We start from the raw sequence: 25,959 nt of genomic DNA on the forward strand, positions 1-25,959 counted from the left end.
CCAAAATAGGTAAGATTACTTACCTAAGTAAATGGCTGGTAGACCGTCTGGTTTTCGCTTAGTGGTAGGAAAGACGATCTACAATCTAGACGATACCTATTTCTGTATAACTAAATCTATTGTTTCTTTTTACAGAACCCGGCTTTAGTGGAAGAGGTTTCTCGTAAATACATAGAAACATTCAACGGAGGGACGGAAGAGGAAGACAAATGCGGCAAATGCAGTGCCTTTAACAAGCACTATCATTGCTTGGCAGAAAACTGCAAGATGGCCCACAGGTTTGTTTATTTATATTTCAAAAATACAACATACACATATGACCATCCACTGAAAAATAAGAGTAAAGAAGATTTGCATTGCATTGCTCAAAATCGAAAAGAATTAGATTATACCTACTTGTCTTAACCACTTAATAGACATTATTAATATAGCAATCTCCTTTACAGCTGTCATAATACTATGGTGAAACACGCAATGGAACATGAACAACAGAACCAAGTGACTGAAGCCTACTTCATGACCTACTCGAGGAATAATGCTTGCTCCAACTCCGCCTGCCAACATATCAGGGACATTACACACTATCATTGCACTTGGGTAACTTATATTTGCATTTGCTATTCAGTCCTAATAACAAATGCTGCTAAAATTAATTAAAATTAGTATAATTACAATAAATTTTAAGAATTAAGACATATGATTTATATTTCAGGAAAATTGCGGAGCAGTTATTCTCTCATCAGAAGAACATCCATTTAGACGTCTAGAGCACCATCGTCAGCACGCAATCCTGAGCCCTATGTCTCCCAATTTAGCGGCGAGATTCGCTCCCAACTTCACGCCGCAGCTTTCAGCACAGCTGCACCCGAATATGGCAGCTCAGCTGGGTCAAGTCCCGAACATGCCCAATCTTCCTCCAAACTTGGCACAGCTAGCACAAATGACGCCAAGTCTGACCTCGCAGTTAACTCCGAATTTGCAAGCTCAGCTTAATCTTGGACCTAACCACGGACTGGTTCCTCAACATGTCAATCCGTCGAGCTCACTGGATGAGATGTTCAGTAGGAAGCGAGGAAGGCCTCCCAAGAATAGGGTGGTTGAAGTTTGGACTGACAATGTAAGTACATATAGTATCGGAACAAGATTAAAACTCTGTCGTGACTGAATTAACTTCATGAAACATGAAAAAAAAAGCGCTTCTGTGTACTAAAACTATATCTGTGTTTTCAGGTGACTCCTCAAGCGATATTTACATCATTCAAACTGCCAAAGAGCAATCAACTACCTCTACCACCCGTCCCTCAAGCTCCTGTTATAACTACAATTGAAGAGTTTCCTGTAAGTATACATAAACAACCAAAAGTATTAATCATATATTTCTTGATATTTATGAAAGTGTTCCTAACTTTAATTTATTTCGTTTCAGCGCATCAAATTCCAACACTTCGAAGTCTTCACAACACCCGATGCCTGCTCGCAGTCATATCCTAACTGTCAACTAAGAATGACGAGACTACATCTCCACTGCTTCAACTGCAGTTTTGCTGGTGAAACACACATCATCATGGAAACACACATGAGAGAATCTCACTCTGTCATCCCTCTATTAGAAGGGTTTGACTACTTTGCTTCCTTCGACCATTGTGGCGGAAAGAGCTGCTTTAAAAACCAGCTACGTAACCACTTCCATTGTGCTCAAGGGAACAATTGCCCTGCAATTTTGACTCAATACTCGGCCTTGGCTACTCATAAACACGGAAGAGGAACTCCGGTTATCAAGAGTGAAACAGAACAGGACAGACCTTTTGAGGAAGTGAAAGACTATTCTTTAAAAGAACGAGCTTCCGTAGACAGCGTCGTTTCTATGAAAGAACCTAATGAATCGTATACACCCACAAATTTCTCGATTAAGAGTGAATTTGATAGAGAACAAGATAACATGTCGGGTGAGTGTTCGTCCTTAAACTTATTATTTTAAATTGATATAAATTCACCCTTTGACTTAATTAAGATTCGAATCAACTTTTTGGTTTTTCTTTTATCTCACATGAAATTTTTCACTGTTAGCTAAGCTATGAGAGTCCTTAACAGTATTGTAATATATAATTCATTGTTTCCAGTAGTAAAAGCGACGGGAACCTTCTATCCGTCGTCTCACCTCAGAAGCAACACGTCTTCTCCTCGGAGCATCTATGATGCTTCCCCATCAAAAGACCTCAAGCTCCGTATGGACTATGATAAGAAGCCCTTCGATGCTTCAAAGTCTGGGCCAACGATCCCGCCATCATGTCATGACCAAGCTTGTCCTCTGAACAAGAATGCTGGAGTGATGAATCTGCATTATCACTGTCCTCATTGTAATCAGCCATATGTGGATCTGAAGGTGCTGTTCAGCCATATGGTGAAGAAGCATAGTAATGCCATGGACGGTGGACCTGCTGGCTTAGCAGCTACTAAGGTACGTAAAGTAAGGAATTTTCAATATTTTTAAAAGTCTTGTAATATTGCATAAATTTAAAACCCGAGATGAAATCTAAAAATTCCAGCGTTTCTAGCCGATACCGTTACACGAATAATTTCAAGCGACCATTTGCCCTTCTATAACTTTACTCGTAAATATACTTACAAGCTTGTATAATGAGTATCACGTCACTAACGTTATTATTTTCTTCAACAGGAGACTTTGGAAAGGGAATATCCAGAAATCTCCATTTTGCCATCAACGGCATCATCATCAGGAACTAGTCAAGTGCCGTCACCTGGCCACAGACCACCGAATCCAGCCGAACAGGTATTACTAGTATAACTATTTCTCTCTCACTCTCTGCACGACTGTCTTTTTATATTATTACATATTTTAAAATACGATATTGAAAAATTGCGACTGTAAAATTTATTAAATTACTTATTGCAACACATTTGGTCAACTTCAACACAGACGTCATTACAAACTTTTTGAACAAAAATCACAATGCCTAGGTTCGTTCCGCCGCTTAATTGCTTAAGGGCCCACTGATTACCAGTTAGCCGGACGATATCAGCCTGTCAGTTAAACGCAAAAGGTGACAGTTCCAAACAACTGACTGGCTGATATCGTCCAGCGAACTGGTAATCTGTGCCTTTAGCAATTTAGCAACCGATTGTGAGAAAGTAATATAGTGACATAAACTGCTTTACTTGCAACCTGAACAAGTGTATGTACTACAATATTTTCATTTATCGAGCTTTTCTCTAAATTTGTGTCTTGAATTTCAGGTTCAAGCCGTCCAAAGCCTGCTACTGCAGCAGTACCTGTCCGGCGGTAGGAAGGGCAGCCTGCAGGAGCAGTTGAAGATGCAGCAGCAGTACACCGCGTCGCTGGCCGGGCTGCCGGGGCTGGCGCAAGTGGCTCTGTTCTCGCAGGGGTGAGTACCTGGACATTGGAATATTAGTTAAAGCCTGCTACGGCAGCAGTACCTGTCCGGCGGTAGGAAGGGCAGCCTGCAGGAGCAGTTGAAGATGCAGCAGCAGTACACCGCCTCGCTGGCCGGGCTGCCGGGGCTGGCGCAAGTGGCTCTGTTCTCGCAGGGGTGAGTACCTGGACGTTGGAATATTAGTCAAAGCCTGCTACGGCAGCAGTACCTGTCCGGCGGTAGGAAGGGCAGCCTGCAGGAGCAACTGAAAATGCAACAGCAGTACACCGCCTCGCTGGCCGGGCTGCCGGGGCTGGCGCAAGTGGCGCTGTTTTCGCAGGGGTGAGTACCTGGACATTGGAATATTAGTCAAAGCCTGCTACGGCAGCAGTACCTGTCCGGCGGTAGGAAGGGCAGCCTGCAGGAGCAACTGAAAATGCAACAGCAGTACACCGCCTCGCTGGCCGGGCTGCCGGGGCTGGCGCAAGTGGCTCTGTTCTCGCAGGGGTGAGTACCTGGACATTGGAATATTAGTCAAAGCCTGCTACGGCAGCAGTACCTGTCCGGCGGTAGGAAGGGTAGCCTACAGGAGCAGTTGAAGATGCAGCAGCAGTACACCGCCTCGCTGGCCGGGCTGCCGGGGCTGGCGCAAGTGGCGCTGTTTTCGCAGGGGTGAGTACCTGGACATTGGAATATTAGTCAAAGCCTGCTACGGCAGCAGTACCTGTCCGGCGGTAGGAAGGGCAGCCTGCAGGAGCAGCTGAAAATGCAACAGCAGTACACCGCCTCGCTGGCCGGGCTGCCGGGGCTGGCGCAAGTGGCTCTGTTCTCGCAGGGGTGAGTACCTGGACATTGGAATATTAGTCAAAGCCTGCTACGGCAGCAGTACCTGTCCGGCGGTAGGAAGGGTAGCCTACAGGAGCAGTTGAAGATGCAGCAGCAGTACACCGCCTCGCTGGCCGGGCTGCCGGGGCTGGCGCAAGTGGCGCTGTTTTCGCAGGGGTGAGTACCTGGACATTGGAATATTAGTCAAAGCCTGCTACGGCAGCAGTACCTGTCCGGCGGTAGGAAGGGCAGCCTGCAGGAGCAGCTGAAAATGCAACAGCAGTACACCGCCTCGCTGGCCGGGCTGCCGGGGCTGGCGCAAGTGGATCTGTTCTCGCAGGGGTGAGTACCTGGACATTGGAATATTAGTCAAAGCCTGCTACGGCAGCAGTACCTGTCCGGCGGTAGGAAGGGTAGCCTACAGGAGCAGCTGAAAATGCAACAGCAGTACACCGCCTCGCTGGCCGGGCTGCCGGGGCTGGCGCAAGTGGCTCTGTTCTCGCAGGGGTGAGTACCTGGACATTGGAATATTAGTCAAAGCCTGCTACGGCAGCAGTACCTGTTCGGCGGTAGGAAGGGCAGCCTACAGGAGCAACTGAAAATGCAACAGCAGTACACCGCCTCGCTGGCCGGGCTGCCGGGGCTGGCGCAAGTGGCGCTGTTTTCGCAGGGGTGAGTACCTGGACATTGGAATATTAGTCAAAGCCTGCTACGCCAGCAGTATATATAGATGGTTGACCCCCTCCTGCGTAAACAATTGTATGCAGGGGGGTCAACTTTCTATGATTAAACATTGTGAATTAGCTACAAATGCCAAATTAGTACTGAAATCAATGTTTTTTTTTCCAGTGGCTCCCCCTTCCCACTGTACCCGACGATGCTGTACCCGCCCGAGTTACTCCTAGAGCAGAGCCTGTTACAAGGTCATGGCATGCCACCAGGCATGGACAAAGAGGCTGAGATGATTGCCAAAACGTAAGTAGTATATTCAGAATTTTCTAGTGTTATTTATACGTCATTATTTCATAGTTTGACGTTTAAAATAATATTTGCACAGTCTTGCCTATTAAAATCACTGAAACCCTTGCACCAACCACAGTTAACAGACTGATCAACGTCACACAGTAGATAATGTAGATATCTATGAATCTTCCCATACAATAAAATATTGCAAACGCTTTAATGGTGACAGACGGTTTGGTGCAACCGACCCTAACTCTAGTTTTGATTCTCGTACAAATCCAATATACGAATATTTTCTTAACTGTACAACTAGCTTTGCCCGCGTCTTTAACTGCGTAAAATGATGATGATTGATAAAAACTACCCTATGTCCTTTAACGGGCCTCAAACCCATACCAAATTGTATCTAAATCAGTTCAGCGGTTTAAGCGAGAAGAGTCAGAGTAACTGATTTTTTCTGCCTATTAATAATGATAAATGTTTTCAGGAGACGTACACACACCACCAGAGGGCCCCACATGCGGGTGTTGAAAGACGAGCCCATCCCTGAGGGCTACCTGCGGTTCAGATTCAACGAAGACTGTGCTTACCAGCATTGTGGATACAGGTACTTAACACTCCCATATCTCTCTACATCCCTCCTTCTAGCTGTTCTCAATTATTTAGGGTTTGGTTATCCTCACATTTTTGTGCTAAATTTCTTCTATCACCAGTTGTAGAATTTGGCTTGCTAGAAAACTAGTTTTTATCTAAGACTGCTAGATCGAAGGTATTGTGGCCTTTTCCTCTTGTGTTTTCGGCACGTTTAGCGCAATTTGTACCCCCAATAATAATAATAACTGTTCGATCGGGTCATGACTTAACTTACGATCACGGTTCCACGGATTAAAATGTTCCGTGCTTACATTTTTCGTACCGTAGACCGGGGTGACTTTGGAAAATTTGGGGTTACTTTGATAGATTTAAAACGCCCATAGAATTACCATTATTCATTATTTACTGAAAATGTTCCGGTAACTAGTTAGATTACTATATATTCATATTCACCTACTGTAAAAAATCTCGCATAAATATATATTATGGCTTAAAAACTAGAATTTTAAAGTCGCCCCTGCATTTGAAAGTCACCCCGGTCGATGGTAACACATCTTTCTTGGACGTTTCTCTTTAATTAATGTCATTAACGAGTCTAACGCGATTAATCCCGCTTTACGCTTTACGCTTTATGTGGTTAGACCCGTTAATGACATTAATTATCTGTACAAAACGCGAGAGTTTAAAGTGTGTCTTTACAATAATTTATTAATAATCAATTTTATTAGATAAAAAAACATGTGTTTCATTGAGAACTTATGTATTATTACTTGGTTTATTAACTTTTGTGTAATTTTAATTTTTTAAGGGAGCACCAAACCCACTTCCACTGCACCCGCAAAGACTGCGGCTACTCGTTCTGTGATAAAACCAGATTCGTGCAACACACCGCCCGACATGAGAGGTAAGCTTCGTCAAAACTATCAATATTTTCAAAATGACAATGAGTAAAAAAATCTGTAAGGTGCGTTGAACTAAGAGTAAGTATAAGCAAAAAGAATAGATAGTATAGAGGGGTCCTGTCATTTTAAATTTTGTAGTCACTGTGAATTTACTGCCATCTATCGACACACGACTAAAACTCAAAATGAAAACGTATAAAGTTATCAAAAAATGTATATATATGGATAAATCATTTTATTATTTTTATATCATTTTGATCCATGTTCATTCACTGATATCTATGTGTTAAAATTGTTAAATATGAAACGGTGTCGTCACGCCATCTAGCCGAGGATAGGCTAAAGGTGTGTGCGGCATCTATTCGAGAATGACTTTTACTTGATTTCCGAGCCACGTTTTTTCCTTAGACTTTATTCGTCTTATACGAAGTTACATATGTCTTTGGTATAAGTATAGCTGCGTTGTGATAAGATTGCTATGGCTTTTCATGAGGGGTTTTTTTGTCTTACCCCTCATGAAAAACCCTTTCAATCTTACCCCAACACATCTTTACTTACTCTTAGTTCAATTAACTTAAATACGTATAGGAGGTGATGAGACTAATGACACACTCCTCTTACAAATAAAAGGGATTTGCTCGTTTCCTTGATCTATTTTCCTAGCTTTGTGTAGACTTCCTTGTATTTGGCTTCAATAAATGTCCACCATTGTGATTGTCTAGTCTAGTCTCTTCCGTACATGTGTTATGTCTAGGATCATATTATTGTTTATTGTTCAAACCAATTACCAAGTGTCGCAAAGCTTGATACAGCAATTAATTCAGAAATATTTTCGTTTTCTTTAATAGTTGATGTATTTTTTCAGACTGGACACTTTGATGGGCGGAGATTTTCAGCAATACCGAGCCAACGTGTACTGCCAGCGCCCGGACTGTCCCCACGCGTCTACTTTTGGTAATTATTTTATTTTTAATTATCTACATCTATTCTTTTTCATACTTATCTTCACAGTTATTATTCTTTTTCTTATTTTGTATGGGGATCAAAATTTTCCATTCCCACAATAAAAATATTCTTGTGAAATTTTCCCGAATATCCCGATAACTTTTCTAACTTTTTTGACAGTTTTCGCAACTAGTACATCTGTAGTTACATTTGTTAAAGTTCAAATTCATATTTGGGTTTTTTATGACAAGGGAAGGTTTTTTAAAATCTATTAAATAGCATCCTATAATTTTTTCATAAAAAGTGTAATTTTTTCCGAGTCCACGTTAGAGATCAATAAAGATTGGTAGCTTTTTTAAGAAATCATCATGAGGCATTTTGAGAAACTAAAATCTTATTTGGAAATTCACGTCATTTTGCTTGTTGTAAAATACCGGCCGTTCTTTTTCAAACCGTGTTTCATGCCGATTTTGTTTGCTGTCAGGAACAGGCCAGAACAAAGCCTCCCACTTCCACTGCCTCAAGTGTGACTTCGTGTGCACGGACACCAACAAGGTGGTCGCTCATCGCCGACAACACCAGAAGCTGGACAGCATCCAGGCTGCTGGCTTCGAGAAGTTCCCGCCCAGTAAAGGTAAGTTCCATCCATCCTTCTATTATACCAAAAGAATTTGAAATAGAGAGTTACTGTCATGGTAAATTATGTAGCTACAGTACATTTACGGCCATCTTTCGACAGAAGATTAAACTGTTAGAACGCCATTTGACTTTGATCATTATTCTTTCACTGATATTTGCTGATGTGTGTTAACTTGTTAAATATTAATATTAACGCCATCTACTCGAGCGTAGGCTGAAGGTTATGGCGCCATTGCGGCGGATTGTTTAACGCCACTCAGCAGTGAACTTCCCATACAAGAAAAATTTGCAATTACTTTCGGTGACACACGGTTTGGTTTATAAATTACAGTAACTTTTCGTAAAAACTGTATTTTTGTTCTAGCATGCGGCTACGAGCCCCAATGTATCCACAGCAAGAAGCAAACCCACTACCACTGCCTGCAGTGCGGCTTCGCCGTGCTAGGCCTCTCTCAGATGACGTCACACAAGTACAAGCACCAGGAGGCCAACCTCGGCCCGTCCACCAGCGCCACCAACTGACTAGCGACCCTATGACGGAGAGGATAAAGTCTAATTCAGACTGGGCGTTGTGAACTGGATAGGAGGTGTTCAAAAATATTAAGCATCCAGAGGTATTTGCACTAGCGCCACCAGCTGAATCGCGACCTTACGGCTCAAAGATAAAGTCCAGATTGGACTGGACGAATATAGTGAAACTAGATTAAAGATTTGATATGACTTACAAACATGATTTGTAAACAAAATACTTAACAAATATGTTACTGTGTTTTGGATATGGACATTGACGGAAACTGCATGTGTGTTGCATATAAAATTGTCATTTTATACCTAAAGATTGACTTTGTCTAAACGAGAGCAATAATTTTGAAAAGGTTCGATTGTAAAGTGTATTTGTCCCTCAAAATAGTGCCTTAGACGCTTTGAACGGATTTAGTGGCAAAAAAGTGCCAAATTAAATTAACACTATTCAGATTGTTAGATTTTGTAAGCAAAGCCTATTCCACTAGCAGAAGAGGCGTAAATATATAAAAAATAATTATTAATTTAACTGTATTTATTCTATTAAATAGAAATCGTAGTGTGAGAACAATTTAAAATAATAGAACAGGGTTTGAAGATTTCAGTTAGTCTATTTAAACTGGAAAATTGCATTTTAGAGACATTTTATGCATTCACGCCTTTTTGTGGAATAGGGCACGTATTTAAAATTATATTCTACAAAATGTGTATGAAAAAAACGGTTTTAGAGGGGATAAAATTCTAAAATAGTTACAAAATTGCATGATATATTTAAAGTGTGTATTTTCCTAAATCCTGACCAATCTTAGATGATAGTTTATATAAAATTATATATTTATTACTATCCCAAGAAAAGACATTTTTACGAATAGTATTATTAATTTAGGCTTCGTAAAATTTGAAAGTAAGGCATTAATTTTGGTTGAACGCCATCGTGCCTGAAACCTGACGTGACAATACCGTGGTAACTGACAGAGTACAAAACGTACTAAATTACAAAATTCCCTGTCAAAATTACCGCTATAGGTTAACTCGAAAATTATAACTTAACAAAAAAATATTTAAAAATCGTCAATTTTATAAACAATGTAAATAAGAATTTAGAGTATATTAAAAATCATTGTTAATAAAAAATATATTGGTATAGTATGTATAAAAAATTGGATCTGTACAGATATAAATGAATCAAGTGCTAACGTTTGTGATTCGTGAGGTAGCCATAAAATGCCATATTCATACAAATATTTTAGTAATAATCGCTGAAATTAATTTAAAACAGTATTAATTTAGTCAGAAGTGTCCTTCGGAAATCACCTTTTGCATTCCTTTATTATTCCCGGTATTAAATAGGTCTACATCTCAAAAGTTACTGCACCAACACCAAAAGTTTAAGCGTCTGTGTTCAGTATAAACTACCAAGGATCGCCTATAACATTTTAATAGATTTCTAAAAGGGCCCACAGATTACCAGTTCGCCGGACGATATCAGCCTGTCGGTTTCGCAAAAGGTGACAGTTCCGAACAACTGACAGGCTGATATCGTCCGGCGAACTGGTAATCTGTGGACCCCTTAAACCTGGTGACATAGTTTTCTATTAAAATAGTATAGGTACCTATTATACCTTGTTTACCTATAATGGTATTAATGGTGCCTTTAACACTTAGTAACTTTTGCGTAAGTCCCTTAATATTCATTCCTTTGTAGAATTAGAACGGTTCCAGTCGTTAAAAAGGGTAGTCAAATAAAAGTGTTAACTGCGTTTTTAACGACAGTTTTAAGACCAAACCAGTTTGAATCCTATACCTAGCTTGTATCAGTATTTTTTTAGTGTAAGCTCTCTCACTTTGTTCCTATGTCATTTATTCGCACATTGCCCATTTACACCACTTTAGGAATGATGTTCATAATATTTATTAAAATCTGCTCTCAGCTTTCGAATATTTGTATTTTTACCAAAAACATATTGCGAAATTCTTCTACAAACTGAACCAAATCAAATAGGTAGTTAAAAAGAGTATTCAATTGTATTTTTTGGACGCTCAATTCTACCAGCTCTTATTGTTTTTTTTTTGTGTAAATGGGTATTTTCATTATTGCAAAATGTACTCATTTTTATGTTGTGTTCTTTACCTAATTTAATGATATCACTATAAATGTCCTTCATTTATTTCATCTACTGTTACGTCTATCAATTCCGTGCCATAAATTAAGTAGTCATGTTTTAAACGTATGACTATGTACTTATATAATACCTTGGACAAATATTATTTAAGTTACCTTTCAATTGTAAAACTTCGATTTACTTTAATTTGGATTTATTTTTCTGATTTTTTATTTTTATTGGCATTGGCAGCTAAATAGTCACAATTATTTGCAATTAAAATATGATTTCTCACATTATTGGTTGTTATTCTTCTTGTTTTGTTATCTAATTTTACATTTAATGTTTTTATTTCGACACTTTTAAGTTTTTCATCTCTCATAAACACTTAAAAATAATTTAATCGCGTATTTATGTATTTTAGTATACGTAGCTTTAAATTTAGTGAGTATACTTTAAAAATATTATTTCTTATAAAATATTATTGCACAAAAACGAGACAGGAGTGTTGCTAGAGTATTTAAATTGATAAAAGTTTCGTACAAAATTGATTTTGTGAATTTGTATGTAGTATCCGAATGTATTCCGAATATCTGTACCTTTGTTTAGAAGTTTGTTTGAGATTACAGAACTATTGGTATGGAAAATAGATTAGTGTTGTTTACCTCATGAGTTCTAGAAATTAAACGAGAATATACAAATTAATATGTTTCATTGAATTTTTACATATATTTACCTGGATGAGACCTCTTATAGCCTCATAATGAGTCGTTTGAGCTTTTTTTAGGGTTCCGTAACTCAAAAAAAACGGAACCCTTATAGGAGGTGCGTCTGTCTGTCCATCTGTCACAACCTATTTGCTCCAAAACTACTGGACCAATTAAGTTGAAATTTGGTACACATATGGAAGTCTGTGACCCAAAGACAGACGTGTAATAAAAACAAATGAATTTTAAGCATAGGGTCTATTTTAGGGGGAATATGAGAAAATTAAAAAACAAAGTTTTACAAACCATATCGTGTTACATATTAAATGAAAGGGCTTATTTTGAGGATCTCAAATAATTTTTTTTTATAATTTTATATGAAACAGTGTAAAAGTTATTTAAGAAAATAGGCAAAAAATGACCGTCGTTAACAGGTGGTTTACGTGAAACTCGATGTGGACAGCTTTTGCGAAGGCCGAAGGCCGAGCTACGCGTAGGGCCGAAGCATACAGTGTATATTGGATCAGCAAAAATAATTAAAACTTAATTCGATATTATATAATACATAATTTAGAACTACAAGTTCGTTTACTGCCTTACAAATGTAGACCTCTGGAAGCGGAGGTATTAATAAGTTGTAAGAAATTGATAAACAAATAAAGATGTAGCTATTCAAACATTTTTTTATTAACTAAACAATTTAGTGGAGTTTAACACAATGTATTACGTACAAAAATTATTATTACACGATTTAAAGCACTTAAAACGAATTATTACTACTTAACCCTAAGCAAGCTACAACTAGATTAAAACTAAAACATAACTAAATGTAAAAAACCTCCCCTAACTCACCCGCTTCCGGGAAAGTCCCCAAAATGCTAGCGACACATTTTTTGTACACATTTAAACCGGGGTGAAACCTTTTTCTAAAACTTCCATTACATTCTGAAAAGTTTTCGCTCAGAGGTACGAAGTTTCTGAAATCGATCGGAACTACAACAAACTTCGAACAACTCTTCACATCCTGTCTCCAGCACGCCCGCTGGCAGTCTACCTCGGGAGAGTAAATAGAGACAAATTAAATAAGAGACTGGTAATGGGTGAAATACAGGACATGACAAAAATATCTGTGGCGTCTCCTCTGTCCTTAGAGCATTTAGTAACTGGAGACGTCATTGCCGATTTTTGCGGGGGAGGGGACATCAAATGTATTGCTATTTCTACATGATTTGTACGTAACTTACAAATAGCCATGTCAGTCCATACAAAAGTTTGCACAATTGTGCAAGTTTTTCGGCAGAGGGGTAAGCTCTTAAAGGCGACTCCAGTTATTAAATGCTCTAAGCCTCTGTCACTGTTAACGTTGTGTCACAAGATCTAACAGATGGCGTTAGTACAGCTACTTCCCTACAAAGAGTGCAACCTATATTAAGCTATACATTCCCTACATCGCGCTTACGGAGTTTCGAATGTCAGTTGCAATATATATAACTCCTAACCAACTCTCACTGGCCTTCGTTCCCATACACAACACCCACCTGGAAAGTTCTCTCTATTGTCCACTCCCATCCCACAATTGTAATAATCTCGTCCAGCTGATAATACAGGGGAAAATCCAGGGAAAACGAAAATGTGAAAGAAGTCGTACCTCGTGGCTCAAAAACTTCAGGTGCTGGTTCAAGATGAGCACCAGATCGCTGTTTTGAGATACAGCGTCAAAAGTGAAAATAGCCCTAATGATAGCCAACCTCCAGCAGGAGACGGCACCATAACAAGAAGAAGATAAAGATCCCACAATTGTAAAGAATACTGGTGATTGGTATTATATTTACATAAGCAACTAGACAGTCATTTGTAATTGATGCAAAAATAACTGTTATTATTCTCAACCAACGGGAAAGCGCCAAACAAAATATTATATGATCTGGCCTCGCAGACAACGTGTCAATCGCTAACGCTCCGTAGCGAATGAAACGCAGCTGTCACTGTCACACTAATATGGAAGAGTGATAGAAAGACACAAAGCGATTCGATGGCGAAGCGCAAGGGACCACCTTATGAAGTCACCTTGGCTAGGCTGCCTGAGAGCTTCTCAAGCCACATCATTTACAATAATGAAAACGCTACTTTAGAATAGAATAGAATAGAATAGAATTCACTACGTTCCATTAAAACTTTTTAAAAGCCAACGGTTTACAGATACACATTTATTTTCTATTCTATTAATAAATTACTAGAAACGAATGTACAGTTGCCATTAGATAGAAATATCAGAGTGGCCAAGGTGCTCTAAAATATCTAATCATGCTTTAACGTAACTTTAATTTTTCTGCTAGGTTCGTCTCGATTGTAAGATTAACTAGCAAGACTATTATCAAATGCTTTTTTAACTTAATAGGTTGTATTTAATGAATACGTCTCTGCATATACATTCTTAATTAATTCGAGACAAGGTTCGTGAAATTAATTAGATTTATTTTGTTAATTATAATTTAATCACGTTTCTCTTTCATTCAACAGCGTCTCTTAAAACATTTTAGGTTTTCTCTTTCAATTCAAAAATACCTTTTATACGCTTAATTTGGTTTATTAATAAGGCTCGTAATAAATTCATACACAAATACATTCATACTGCTGATATAACCATATTTAAGGGGCTACCCCACGCCAATGACCTTCGATCTGAATCCCTTAGTTTTCTAATGTTTTTTGTAGCTTATTATATCAACAGCAACGGGTTAGCAATATAGTATCCCATATTTACTTCAAAGTTCATTGTCTTCGAGATATTTGGCATCAAAGTTGAACAATTTTAGGCTAAAAAACTGGTTTTCTGGCCATAACTTTTGTGTTAATTAGTTTAAAATTAAAACCCTGCAGCGGTATCATGGTCGTGTTTTTATCACCTGTCATGTCATGCGTCACTTTCGCACTTACATACTTGTTAGAACGTGACAGACATGGTGACAAATGATAAACAGCCGGCCATCTTAGCCCTCCTGGACACGTTTTTCGAGACGTCAAAGACGAATCCAAATATGTAGATTTCGTACATGTAACTTAAGATCCTTCAATGCAAACTAGAAACGAAAAAAATGTTTTTTTAGACAATGTTTAAAAATATCATAAAAAAATAAGTATTAATTTCTTACAAAATCCGGTGGACATAACCGGAGATAAAAGATTGAAAAATTAACCGATAACCGTTTATCTTATAATTCTATCTGTAGTGCAAAAAAAGGAGATACGATTCAAAACTTGTCAAAAATCTATGAAAATCTCGGGTAGCCCCTTAAGTTGCTTTAGCGATGTGTTTATATTATATTACGTCTAATCCTAATACAAATACCTCCAGACACGCCACGTCATAGTTCCAATTATTGTGTGTACTTGTGTAATATGTGGTCTCAAGATAGGATACGATATAAGTATAGTATTTACCCAAAACGTAACATACCGGCCGGGGGCGGTTTTCCAATGGAGTGCTGTGTCGGAAAGTAAGTGCCCGACACGGATCGACTGCATAGCTTATATTAACAATGTTTGTTATTACACACTTTTATTTAGCTTCACTGCGTATATACCTATATCGGCTATATCTCTTTGTACCTATATGGAGCTTCAAATCTTGTAACTTAAGTTTGAACCACTTCCAAGTGTCTGATTGAGATGAAATTTCGCATACTTCCATATTTCCGATGACAATTCAATAATATGCTATCATGGAGCTGATCTAAGGATTCAGTCGGAAGGTAGCCAAAGGAACTCTTCGATGGAAAAACATAAACACATTGAGTTTAGGCTCATTTGAAAGGTCGCGAGCATGGTATAATAATATACTCCGCCTGGTACTCCATTCCCGTCCTTTCTAGGTCACCTAACTGACACGGGCCTACATCATCATGCGACAGCGCTATATGATAATATGCGATAGCGCTATATATAGCGGCCATGTTGTTGTGACGTAGGCCCGTGTCACTCTGGGAATGGAAGACCATGTTTTATTAGACTATGGTCGCGAGAAGTACTTGATAGACATGCAAAGGAAAGAAAGTACCGTCGGCAATAAAAGTGTGTATAAAATAATACTTGTATAAATATATGTTCGAGTAAAATCTTGCAAGCTAAATTAGACCCATTTCCCATTATTTGATTGAGCTGAAACTCACATAATTATAGATATGCAAGTTGGGTGAATTGTCGAGTTGGGTGTGTTGGGTGTTTGTTGTTGGGTGAATGCTTTTTTCTATGAAATACGAGGCAAACGAGCAGACAAATCGCTTGATGGTAAGTAATTCCCGTCGCCCATGGACACGTGCAATACCGGGGGGGTTGCTTGCAACTGCACTTGTGCTTTGCCGACATTTAAGATGGGAGTACGCTCTTCGTTTAAAGGCAAAAACAATAATAAAATATATCATGATCAGATAATTTACTTATCGCAGTATAGACTAATCAACAAACATAGTAGACAACACATTAAAAGTTAACGACATTGGTGATATTTCACGTTTTCGTTATTTGAGTCTCAAGTACTGAAAATATGTATCCTGCCATGTAATGGTGCAACTTAATATCTTTTGATTCTCTTAACTTTGCGATATCTACAAGAAAGACGCGAACGCGATAATCATACAACATAATGTGTGAGGTAACTAAACGTACTAGTGCTCGATATGCTAATGCCCAATAGATGACACCTTGCTCTCACCTCTATTGACAATGACTTAAGTTTCAAGATGACATGTACTGGGACCGCGTCGAGCATACTGATGCTCGACGAGTAGGTACTGACCTACGTTAACCTTATGACCTGATTGACCCGTAATAAAATATAAATAAAAATTCCCGCTCACACGGAACTACGGTCCAGAACTAGAGTTGTAGATGTAGGCGTCAAGACCGCTAAGCTTCAGTGGGACTGGGCTGGACATATCTGCCGCATGCACCCAGAAAGGTGGGTCAAAATGGTTATTGAGTGGGACCCACGGAACACAATAGACGGTGCAGGCCAGAGTTTAGGCAGACCGAAAAGGAGATGGCGGGACAACTTGGACGCATTCTACCCCAAATGGTGGGAAAATGCTGATGACAGGGTCGAGTGGAGAAAACGAGGGGAGTCCTTTGCCCAGCAGTGGGACACCAAAATAGGCTAGAGAAAAAAAATCCCGACCCGAAAGTCTCAAGACTGCTCAAATGGAAAACACCGCGCCGCGGCCCGATCGATACCGCGCACGCGCGCAGCCCCCCGCATTATTGAATGAGCCCATTCATGGAGCAACTGGTGCCTTCAGAATGAATCGCTACAGACTACAACTACGTATACCTACACTGATAAAAAAAGGTATTGAACCAATATATATGATTCGTTTGAAGATCTTTTTGAATTACGATTACTACCTAAGGGCCACCCGCACCATTCACTAACCCGGGGTTACTTGGTTAAACCTAGAGTTACCATGGTTACCAGTACAATTTGACACTGGGTTAATGGTTTAACCGGTAAACCTCGGGTTAGTGGGATGGTGCAAGTGGCACTAAGGAAACTAAAAAATTACTTCGGATAAGAAATAAAACGTTTTGTACTAGATCTTGAATCAAGAACTACTTTCTTGTAACAAATAAGAAATTCTCAAATTATCAAAGGTCAGTTTTTGAATAGTTGTTTTATTCACACACACTTTATGGGACCTATTTAACTTGGGGCCAAAAGGCGCCATGGCTTGGAGCAACGCGTTTCGGACATTTGGGGCGATACCGCTGGGTATTTGGGGCGATACCTTTTAGGCGCCAAATCTTAAAATAAGCCCCAAAACTGGTTTAAACTTATATTCTGAGATGAAAACCATATCATATTGTTGAAGCTGAATCGCCTCCCGGGCTACTGTAATATTCATATTTCCCGTAGATCCCAGAATTAGGCATGATAACGTTTGAAGACTTAGCTTTAAATTCGACGGTACCTTATATAATACTTTCTGTAGATATTTAAGGTAGCTTTCATACGCGTCACGTCCCCAGTTGTTTTACAAGCTTTATCTGGCGTGTGTAAGCGATCAGCCACACACACATACGTACAATATGAACGAGACATTTTTAGCATCAGTGGTTTCTTCGTTTCCTATTTATATAAAATAAAATGGAATGGAACATGTTTCTCGGTATTTTTGAAGTTTACTATTATATTAGATTGCCTAGAAATACCTAGAACCGTTACGACATAAATTTTATTTCGAAATAGAGAAATCAAATATAGAGATACTGTCGTAGCCACAGTCGCCATTAAATAATAAATATTGTACCTCCCCTACCTACCTATATATATATATATATATACCTTATACCTTTTTTTTTTTTTTTTTTTTTTGTGGTAGGTATTCAATTATAATCAACATTACACATATTTGTTTACATATGTGTGGACACACTGGCACCGTCTCACCTTCACGGTACCACAAAGAAAGCGGGTGCCGCTGCCGAAGCTGCCGAGTCCCTCAAAAGGCGTAAATACGGGGGTCTCGACGATAATTACAAATTTATCCCTTTCGGTGTCGAGACCCTCGGTCCGTGGGGCCCGGGAGCTCAGAGTCTTTTTACAGATTTGTCGAAACGGCTTGTTGAGGTCTCTGGGGACAAAAGAGCTGGCAGCTTCCTCGCTCAACGCATAAGCGTTGCGATCCAGCGAGGAAATGCTGCCAGCATTCTTGGCACTATGCCCCAGGGGCCCTCTCTAGATATAGATTTTTAGGTTTTTTTTTTTTTATAGGTTTAGTTTTAGTTTTGTAGGTAGTTCTATATTTTTTTTAGGTATTAGTTTTAGTTTTGTAGGTAGTTTTAATTTTACCTTATACCTATATATTTATATATTGTACCTATTATTAGGTACATGTAAAGTGGGGATGTTTTTTTTGCTTGAAGTTTATGACGTAAATAGGCTATTTAAAAAAAGTTTATGACTTGGGGTGTTGTTAGGTCTTTCAAAACGAATAGGGGTTTAAAAAAATATTTTTTGATAATAAAGCCAGTAATAATTCAAAAATCAATATATTTTCGGAAATAATCGCTCCAGAAGAAAACAATAGGTACATATACCTGTTGTTACATGACTAGTCATAAGCTTGTATTTCGCTTTTTGTATTTTTTAACTTTATGGTGCAATAAAGGATATTTACTTAGTTTACTTACAATGCGCTGATGCGCTGTGGAGCGCTGGTGGCCTAGCGGTAAGAGCGTGCGACTTTCAATCTGGAGGTCGCGGGTTCAAACCCCGACTCGTACTAATGAGCTTTTCGGAACGGAACTTATGTACGAATTATTATTTGATATTTACCAGTCGCTTTTCGGTGAAGGAAAACATCGTGAGGAAACCGAACTAATCCCAATATTTATGGCCTAGTTTACCCTGTGGGTTGGAAGGTCAGATGCCTACGCCAATTCTTGGGTTAGTTGTCTAGCGGACCCCAATGCTCCCATGAGCCTTGGCAAATGCCGGGACAACGCGAGGAAGATGATGACTTACTTTACTTACAATACCTACAAAGAATCGTAAAAATCAAGCTTAAACACCTTGAATGTACTTCTCTACCTATGTTTTTGTTGTAGCGGAGATGATCGGAGCCGTTTTTGAGTTGTCATGGTAGTAGCAAAAAGTCACAATAGCTTACTGATAGCCTCCGTTGAAGGCAGCCTACTGTGACAGGGTAACTACGAAACCCCACGTGGCCCGACATGCTCTTGGCCGGTTTAATGCCAAAATTAAACTCTTTCGCTAACACCCATAATGTTAGGTGTCGTTTCCAAAGTTTTATTTCTTAACTCTGTGGAGAAAAATCTAGAGACACTATTTTTAGACTAGGCAGTCTAAAAACGATATTGAAAAAATATTTTTAACATCAACAGTCACAGATTTTTGAGAAGATTTTGTATGTCATGGAAAGGAAACCATAAAAAATCCTCGCCATAGTACAAACAGCAACACACTCTTAACTGACCATCGGAGGACCTCATTACAAAAGGCTTAAGGTCCACCTGTGTACAGTTAACAATGTGGGAGATGGTACCTAACGTACCACAAAAAAAAAACTTGTACACATACCAAATGACAATACAATTCTAAACAGAAACTCAAATACATTAATTTAAGTACCTAACTAGTAGTTCGCCCCGAACTGAGAACTCGCGGTTCGTAAAAAGTTAGATCAATTGAATGCAGTGCTACTTAGTCGGCAAAGGATCGAAAACCGCATGTGATTTATTGCAAGGTCTGTGGAGCCCTTAACTGATAGATTTAAGTTACAACACCATAGAGATTAAAATAAACTGTATGTGTGGTAAGCAGTTATCTTTCTTGTCAAATGTCAAATACCTATATTATGTTTATTTTTATCTTGTTAATTATAGTTGGTCAAGCAGATCTTGTCAGTAGAAAAAGGCGGCAAATTTGAAAAATGTAGGCTCGAAGGGATGTCGTCTCATAGAAAATTTGAATTCCCGCCTTTTCTACTGACAAGAGTTGCTTGACCATCTATATTTAAAAATGGTAAGTTTAAAAACAATATTATAAATGTGTAAGCCGAGCACTTTCATTTGATGCCAAACTCGACCATACTTTCTGGCAAATAAGATGACCAGAAAAGCAAGACCCCTCACAAATAACTTTCTAGCCTTTTAAGCTCTTCTAGCTCAATAACACCTTGATCGAGCCTGCTCATAATTTAATGACTAAAATATAATGCCCTCAACTACACGTTTACCCAATTTCATTTAAATTAGAACAGATTAACTTAAGTTATTGTGTATCAAACTATCCTCTGATAGCTCAGCTTAAAAACATCGAAATGCCGGGACGTGCCCCTAGCCAGCCGTGTGTTCCAAGTTGAATGTAAGAACTTCGCTTCGCTCGCTCGTTCGAATATCTGAGCTAAGCCGCAAACACAAACAACCAAAAATAACAAACCTTCCTAGATATATTGGTTTTTGTTACAACGCAAACCTACCTGTCAACTATTTGCTTTTGGCCAACACCTACACTTCAGCCTGAGGAACCAGACATACCCAGGGCTCGGAACCGGTATTTTACTAAAACCCCGAAATAGCCCAATATTTTGCATTATTTCATGCTCTTTAGGTAGGACTGAATCATGTATTTAGGTAACAACTTTGTATTATTAGATTGTCCTATTAAAAATGAAATAATAAACCAAAGAACGGAAAAGAACGTAATAATACCGGTATTTTTGTATGGACCCCTGGACATACCAACCAAGTACACTAATTCCCTCTATAAATAGTCCTAAATGTCGCTAAATTGTTCGTATTAGCCTTGTATGTCCGATGTAAAAAAGTGGTAATACTGTAGTGTCATCACTTTCAAATCAATCTAAGAAAACGGGACGACACTACCCACTCACATGCTTTTGGTAACTGTAACTACCAGCTATCACATCACCCTTATTTTATTATAATAAGGTCACTGAAATATATCAATCACATGAGTGGCTACAGTATTGCTACTTTTTAATTTCTACTCTTTTTTGTCAGACTTTAGTTGTCCATAAATGTCACCAAAGCTTTGATTACTATTCACCGTGAACGACTGTGTCCACTCTGTGCATTTGAGACGCCAAATCGCGGGCACACTGAGAGAAAAATCACCACCAGGAATTAATAAACAGTTCTGTACTGGGGGAAAAAATGAAGTTTTAGTAGTAATCATGGAAGTTTCACTATTTCTGTAAAATTTATTTATTTATTTCTACAAACAGCTCAGTAATTTCAGCAAACAGACTTTAGTAAATGGAGCATTATACAAAGTTCAGTATTTGTTACAATCCATTTTTATTACTACTAAAATTCTCCGATTTTTACTAGTAAAGTTTGTGATTTTTGGAAAAAAGCATCTGTGATTTCAAGTTATGATTTTAGTAAATGTCTCACTTACATAGTTTTGTAATATCTAAAAAACGAGTTCGCGGGAATAACATTACCCCATTTAAAATAACAATTCAGTTGTTACTATAGCGACATTACAAAGTTTACTGGTATTTAGTAGATAGACTTTTTATTTATTTAATAACAAATAAATTAGGTATATTTGATTATTGTAAAATAAGTGTTATAAAATGAATACAAAACTAAAATTAAGTACAACTAAAAACTAAAGCTAAAAACTAAAAATATTTATCAAAACTTTGCGCCCTTGGTAAGGTGCCCATCACGCAGGCAGGGTTCCCGCGCTGGATTGCTATGGCCAATCTTTGCGCGAGAAAGCTGCCCGCGCGAGGGTCACCTGTGGCCTGCCTTAGGCGTTTGCTGAGCTCCTTGTGGAGCCCCCGAGCCCCCCTACCCCACGGACCTAGAGTCTCGACGCCGAAGGCTACAAATTCGTAGTGTGCGCCGAGACAACTATATTTATTAACCTTGGAACGTTCTCGGACGTCAGCCGCCGCCCCGGCCTGTTTACTGGTGGCTGAAATGTAGGACGCCGCCAGCGTGTCTGCGCAGGTGGCGTCCCACACCAGCGCGCGGCCCAACCGCCAGGGGATCAACGACATCCCGTCGGGGCGCTTGCCGTCATCCCTTGCGATCTGGGGCTCCAGAGCCGCAGGGACGTCGGCGCTGACGAGCGCTCTCCTCAGGATGTCGTTAAGCGCGGCATGACGGGATAGGCGGCCGGCGCCCGAGGAGCAGGCGAGTCCGTGGTGGCCAAGGCGATTAACAGGGGCCCCACAAGAGGCGCAGCTATGGTCTACACATACATCGGCCCCGACCCGGAGTCCGATGGCAATTCTTAGTGTGTTTGGCTCTATGAATGTGCCGGTGTGGGGTGATGGGTAGGCGTGTAGCCATTGTCCAGACTCTGGTCTGGACACAGCTAAGAGCCTTGCGCGGTCCCTTCCCGACGAACTGTCAACTAGGGATTTCAGTAGATAGACTTGTTGTGTTTATGTTCATTGTTGTACCAATCACTAAACGAGTTTTGTAATACCAACACAGCTACTTGCTACGTTCATTTGGTTAGAGTTAGTATTGTGTCGGATGTCGGGCGGGCGTGTCTCGTGACTTCTTTGTTTAAAACATACTTAAGTTAAATAATAAATTTAGGATATATTGTGGGCCATGGACATATTAACCCGCGACCTACTGTGTAGTTGGGGTCTACAGGAATATATTGTTCTGTAACTTCGAGCTAGCTGTTGTTATTCTAGTGATAATGACATCAAAGGTAAATCTAAACTGTTTGCAATTCCAACCTCCCTAGCACAGGTGCGCCGCGAGAGCATGTTGCGCGCGTAATAACTACTAGTCTCTTTCTGACTGTATGAATAAGAAAGGAATGGGTAGAATATCTCGACAGGCTTTTATACTGCCTCTTTAGTACAGAGATATACTACCAAATGCTTTTTTATTCATACAGACAGAAATAGAGACGGGTAGCTACCACGCGCGCGACATGCTCTCGCGGCGCCCGTTTGCTAGGGGCGGAGGAATTGCAAACAGTTTAGTTTTTGCCTGTGACGTCATTATCTCTAGAATAACAACAGCTAGCTTGGAATCGCAGTACTGTTTAGTAAAGGAGTCGGAGTCTTCTGTCACAAGTATTTTATACTTACTAGAAGACTTCAACCTTTACACCTGTACCCTCTGTGTTAACAAATAAACATTTTTTCATTTTCATTTTTCATTTTTTCATAAAACCTATGACGTCATCGTCTCCGATATTGCTAAAGCACGCTTAGAATTACAAAACGGTTAGTTTTCACCCATGACGTCATCACCTCCGATATTGCTAAAGCACCTCTCGGAATAACAAAACCAAATTTCTGAAATTACTCTAGCATACTTCAAATTACAAATATAGAAGTTGTATTTCCTACTAAATGGAAATTGCAAAAGTCAATTTGTTCCTATTAGTTGACTCTCCTTGTCCCCGGATTAAGTTTTATTTTTGTAATTCTAAGTGTGTTTTTGTTAGTTTTTTCTCTCAGTGCATACGTAAGTCCTACACCTACAATCATTTCGAATGACGCTGGTGAATAACTTAAAAAGGGCGACTGACCATTGACTAACCTGGGGTTAACCGGTTAAACCTGGAGTTGCCAAGGTTACAATTTGACACCGGGTTAACGGTTTATCGCTTAACCCCGGGTTAGTGGAATGGTGCAAGTGGGCCTTAGAGTCCAACTAACCTAACTTTGCACCGACCTGAATAGGACAAAGTTAGGGAGTGCCATTATAAATAAATTAAAATAAAAAACCCGACAAGTGCGAGTCGGACTCGCCCACCGAGGGTTCCGTACTTTTTAGTATTTGTTTTTATAGCGGCAACAGAAATACATCATCTGTGATAATTTCAACTGCCTAGCTATCACGGTTCATGAGATACAGCCTGGTGACAGACGGACGGACGGACGGACGGACAGCGGAGTCTTAGTAATAGGGTCCCGTTTTTACCCTTACAATTACCACATCCGTTACATCCCTGATATAAACACATTATAAAAAACCTAACCTAGGGTGCCGCCAGCAGCGGGGCAAAGCCCAAGCTGCCGGTGGTCAGGGCCGCAGAGAGAGGAACCGGCGGACTATCCGTGCCGTATCCAAGATCATCGCCTTCTGCATCTGACCCTTGATCCAACCTCCTAGCGAGAGTCTCTCAAGATGTTGGTCAAGACTCTTCGCTATTAGACCGTTCGCTGAAACAAATATCGGGACAATGATCGTTGAATCAACACCCCACATGGCGGTTATCTCGTGAGCCAAGTCTAGATACTTACTGGACTTGTCCTTCTCGGCTTTCACGATACATAACTATTATTAAGTTTAGACAAAATAAATTCAAGCGAAAATGACCTAACTTATAATCGTGCGCGGCGATTTACGCTTCATCCTATCACATTAAATTATTTGGCAATATTCCAGAACACTTTACAAGTTATACTAGCTCAAATCTATGAATAGGTTTAGCCCAAACCGGCGCCTTACAGCGCATGTTTCAGCGCAGCCTCCCTATTGACCTCATTCCTTTCCAGGTCATCGGTGAATGAAAGATTCTCAATGAATGGCGCAGATACTCGACGTCACGTTGTCGTAAATTGGGATACGAAGAAATATTGTATAGGGTAATTCACCAGTAACTGCCACTGTTAGTAATTGGCCACCCTTAACTAAAAATGAATTCTATTCACCTATAAATAGAATAAAGATTTTAGTTTAGGGGGGCCAGTTACTAAAACCGCGCGGTCAGTTACTGGCGAATTCCAATTTCGCAGCTAAGTTCGAAATGACGCAGAATTGAAATGATTTTTTTAGGTAATTTTTAAAAAGTTGGCACCGCCACCTGTATAAGTTTATGTTAGAACTTTTTTTTCATTATGTATAATTTTTATACATAAAATTTAAACACATATTTAGAGACTTTTTACACAGAGGCCTAATACTTTGAAAAAGATTTAATAAAAATTGATTACAAAAAAAAATTGTAACTACGTTTATCCGTTAACCTGCCGTGTCCCAACGCGAGGTACTGATGTTCCGAGCTATGAAAACCACACAAATTATTAACTTAATTTAACGTCATTACCGTATTTTATTAACATATATCCTTAACTTTTAAAGTAATATCGCATAACAATATTATACTTATATTTTAAGTTATTCGGCTTCAAAGTTTGTCCAAGGCAATTCTTAACATTCACCTGGCGCGTCACGTTCACGACGATTGTATAACCCCCACTGCACCTATCCCGTCTCACTCCGCACGAGCCGAAGCCGTACCTCATCAGCTATCACCTGGTAGGACGAAGACGTGGTTATTGTGCTTCGCAAATAAAACACAAACGACAAAGTATCAAAGTAAGTAGTATGGAGTTTGTAATGGGTAAGTACTCTTTGTCCTGGCGTCGATATCTTGCTAATTGTGTAACCTATCGCATTACTATTAAGATATGTAACGTAATCAATAGTTTAGTTTTATATTCCTAAGTATGGAGTTCATCAAGCTAATACATTTTGTATATTCACGATATAACTGCCATTTTCCCCATCACCTGCATATCGTCGACCTGGCTAAAACTGCCAGGTGGATGAGATTTTGCGGCAGGTTAATGTCACTGATACCACAACTAATACTCGTAACTATATAATTATATAGCGGTTATATCGCTTTTGTGTGTTAATTTAGGAATACAAACTATCCTGTCGGTTAAAGCTGCATATTATTCAAATTTGTGTACTTTTGTCTTAAGTCTCGTTAACCTGTCCAAAAAAGTCAGGTGAATGATGCACTGGCAGGTGAATGAAGCGTCTTTCACCTGCCATATGACAGGTGAACGATAACTATTTAAAATCCACGTTACATATACTCAAA

The 25,959-nt window shown here is 39.4% G+C and overlaps 1 protein-coding gene across 1 annotated transcript in view; it reads left to right on the forward strand.

Moving 5' to 3' along the window:
- Positions 1-10,271, forward strand: part of LOC134801508 (uncharacterized) — a 106,105-nt gene extending 95,834 nt beyond the window's left edge. The window contains exons 14-27 of the mRNA XM_063774120.1: positions 136-278; positions 447-597; positions 713-1,117; positions 1,231-1,338; positions 1,427-1,946; positions 2,121-2,458; positions 2,678-2,791; positions 3,256-3,404; positions 5,067-5,192; positions 5,668-5,787; positions 6,583-6,678; positions 7,542-7,630; positions 8,106-8,255; positions 8,625-10,271. Of these exons, the coding sequence (XP_063630190.1) occupies positions 136-278; positions 447-597; positions 713-1,117; positions 1,231-1,338; positions 1,427-1,946; positions 2,121-2,458; positions 2,678-2,791; positions 3,256-3,404; positions 5,067-5,192; positions 5,668-5,787; positions 6,583-6,678; positions 7,542-7,630; positions 8,106-8,255; positions 8,625-8,782 (2,667 nt within the window). The 3' untranslated portion in view covers positions 8,783-10,271. The remainder of the gene's footprint in view (positions 1-135; positions 279-446; positions 598-712; positions 1,118-1,230; positions 1,339-1,426; positions 1,947-2,120; positions 2,459-2,677; positions 2,792-3,255; positions 3,405-5,066; positions 5,193-5,667; positions 5,788-6,582; positions 6,679-7,541; positions 7,631-8,105; positions 8,256-8,624) is intronic.
- The last annotated feature ends 15,688 nt before the right edge of the window (positions 10,272-25,959 follow it).

The sequence above is a fragment of the Cydia splendana genome, chromosome 22 (assembly GCF_910591565.1).
Source record: "Cydia splendana chromosome 22, ilCydSple1.2, whole genome shotgun sequence".
NCBI lineage: Eukaryota > Metazoa > Arthropoda > Insecta > Lepidoptera > Tortricidae > Cydia > Cydia splendana.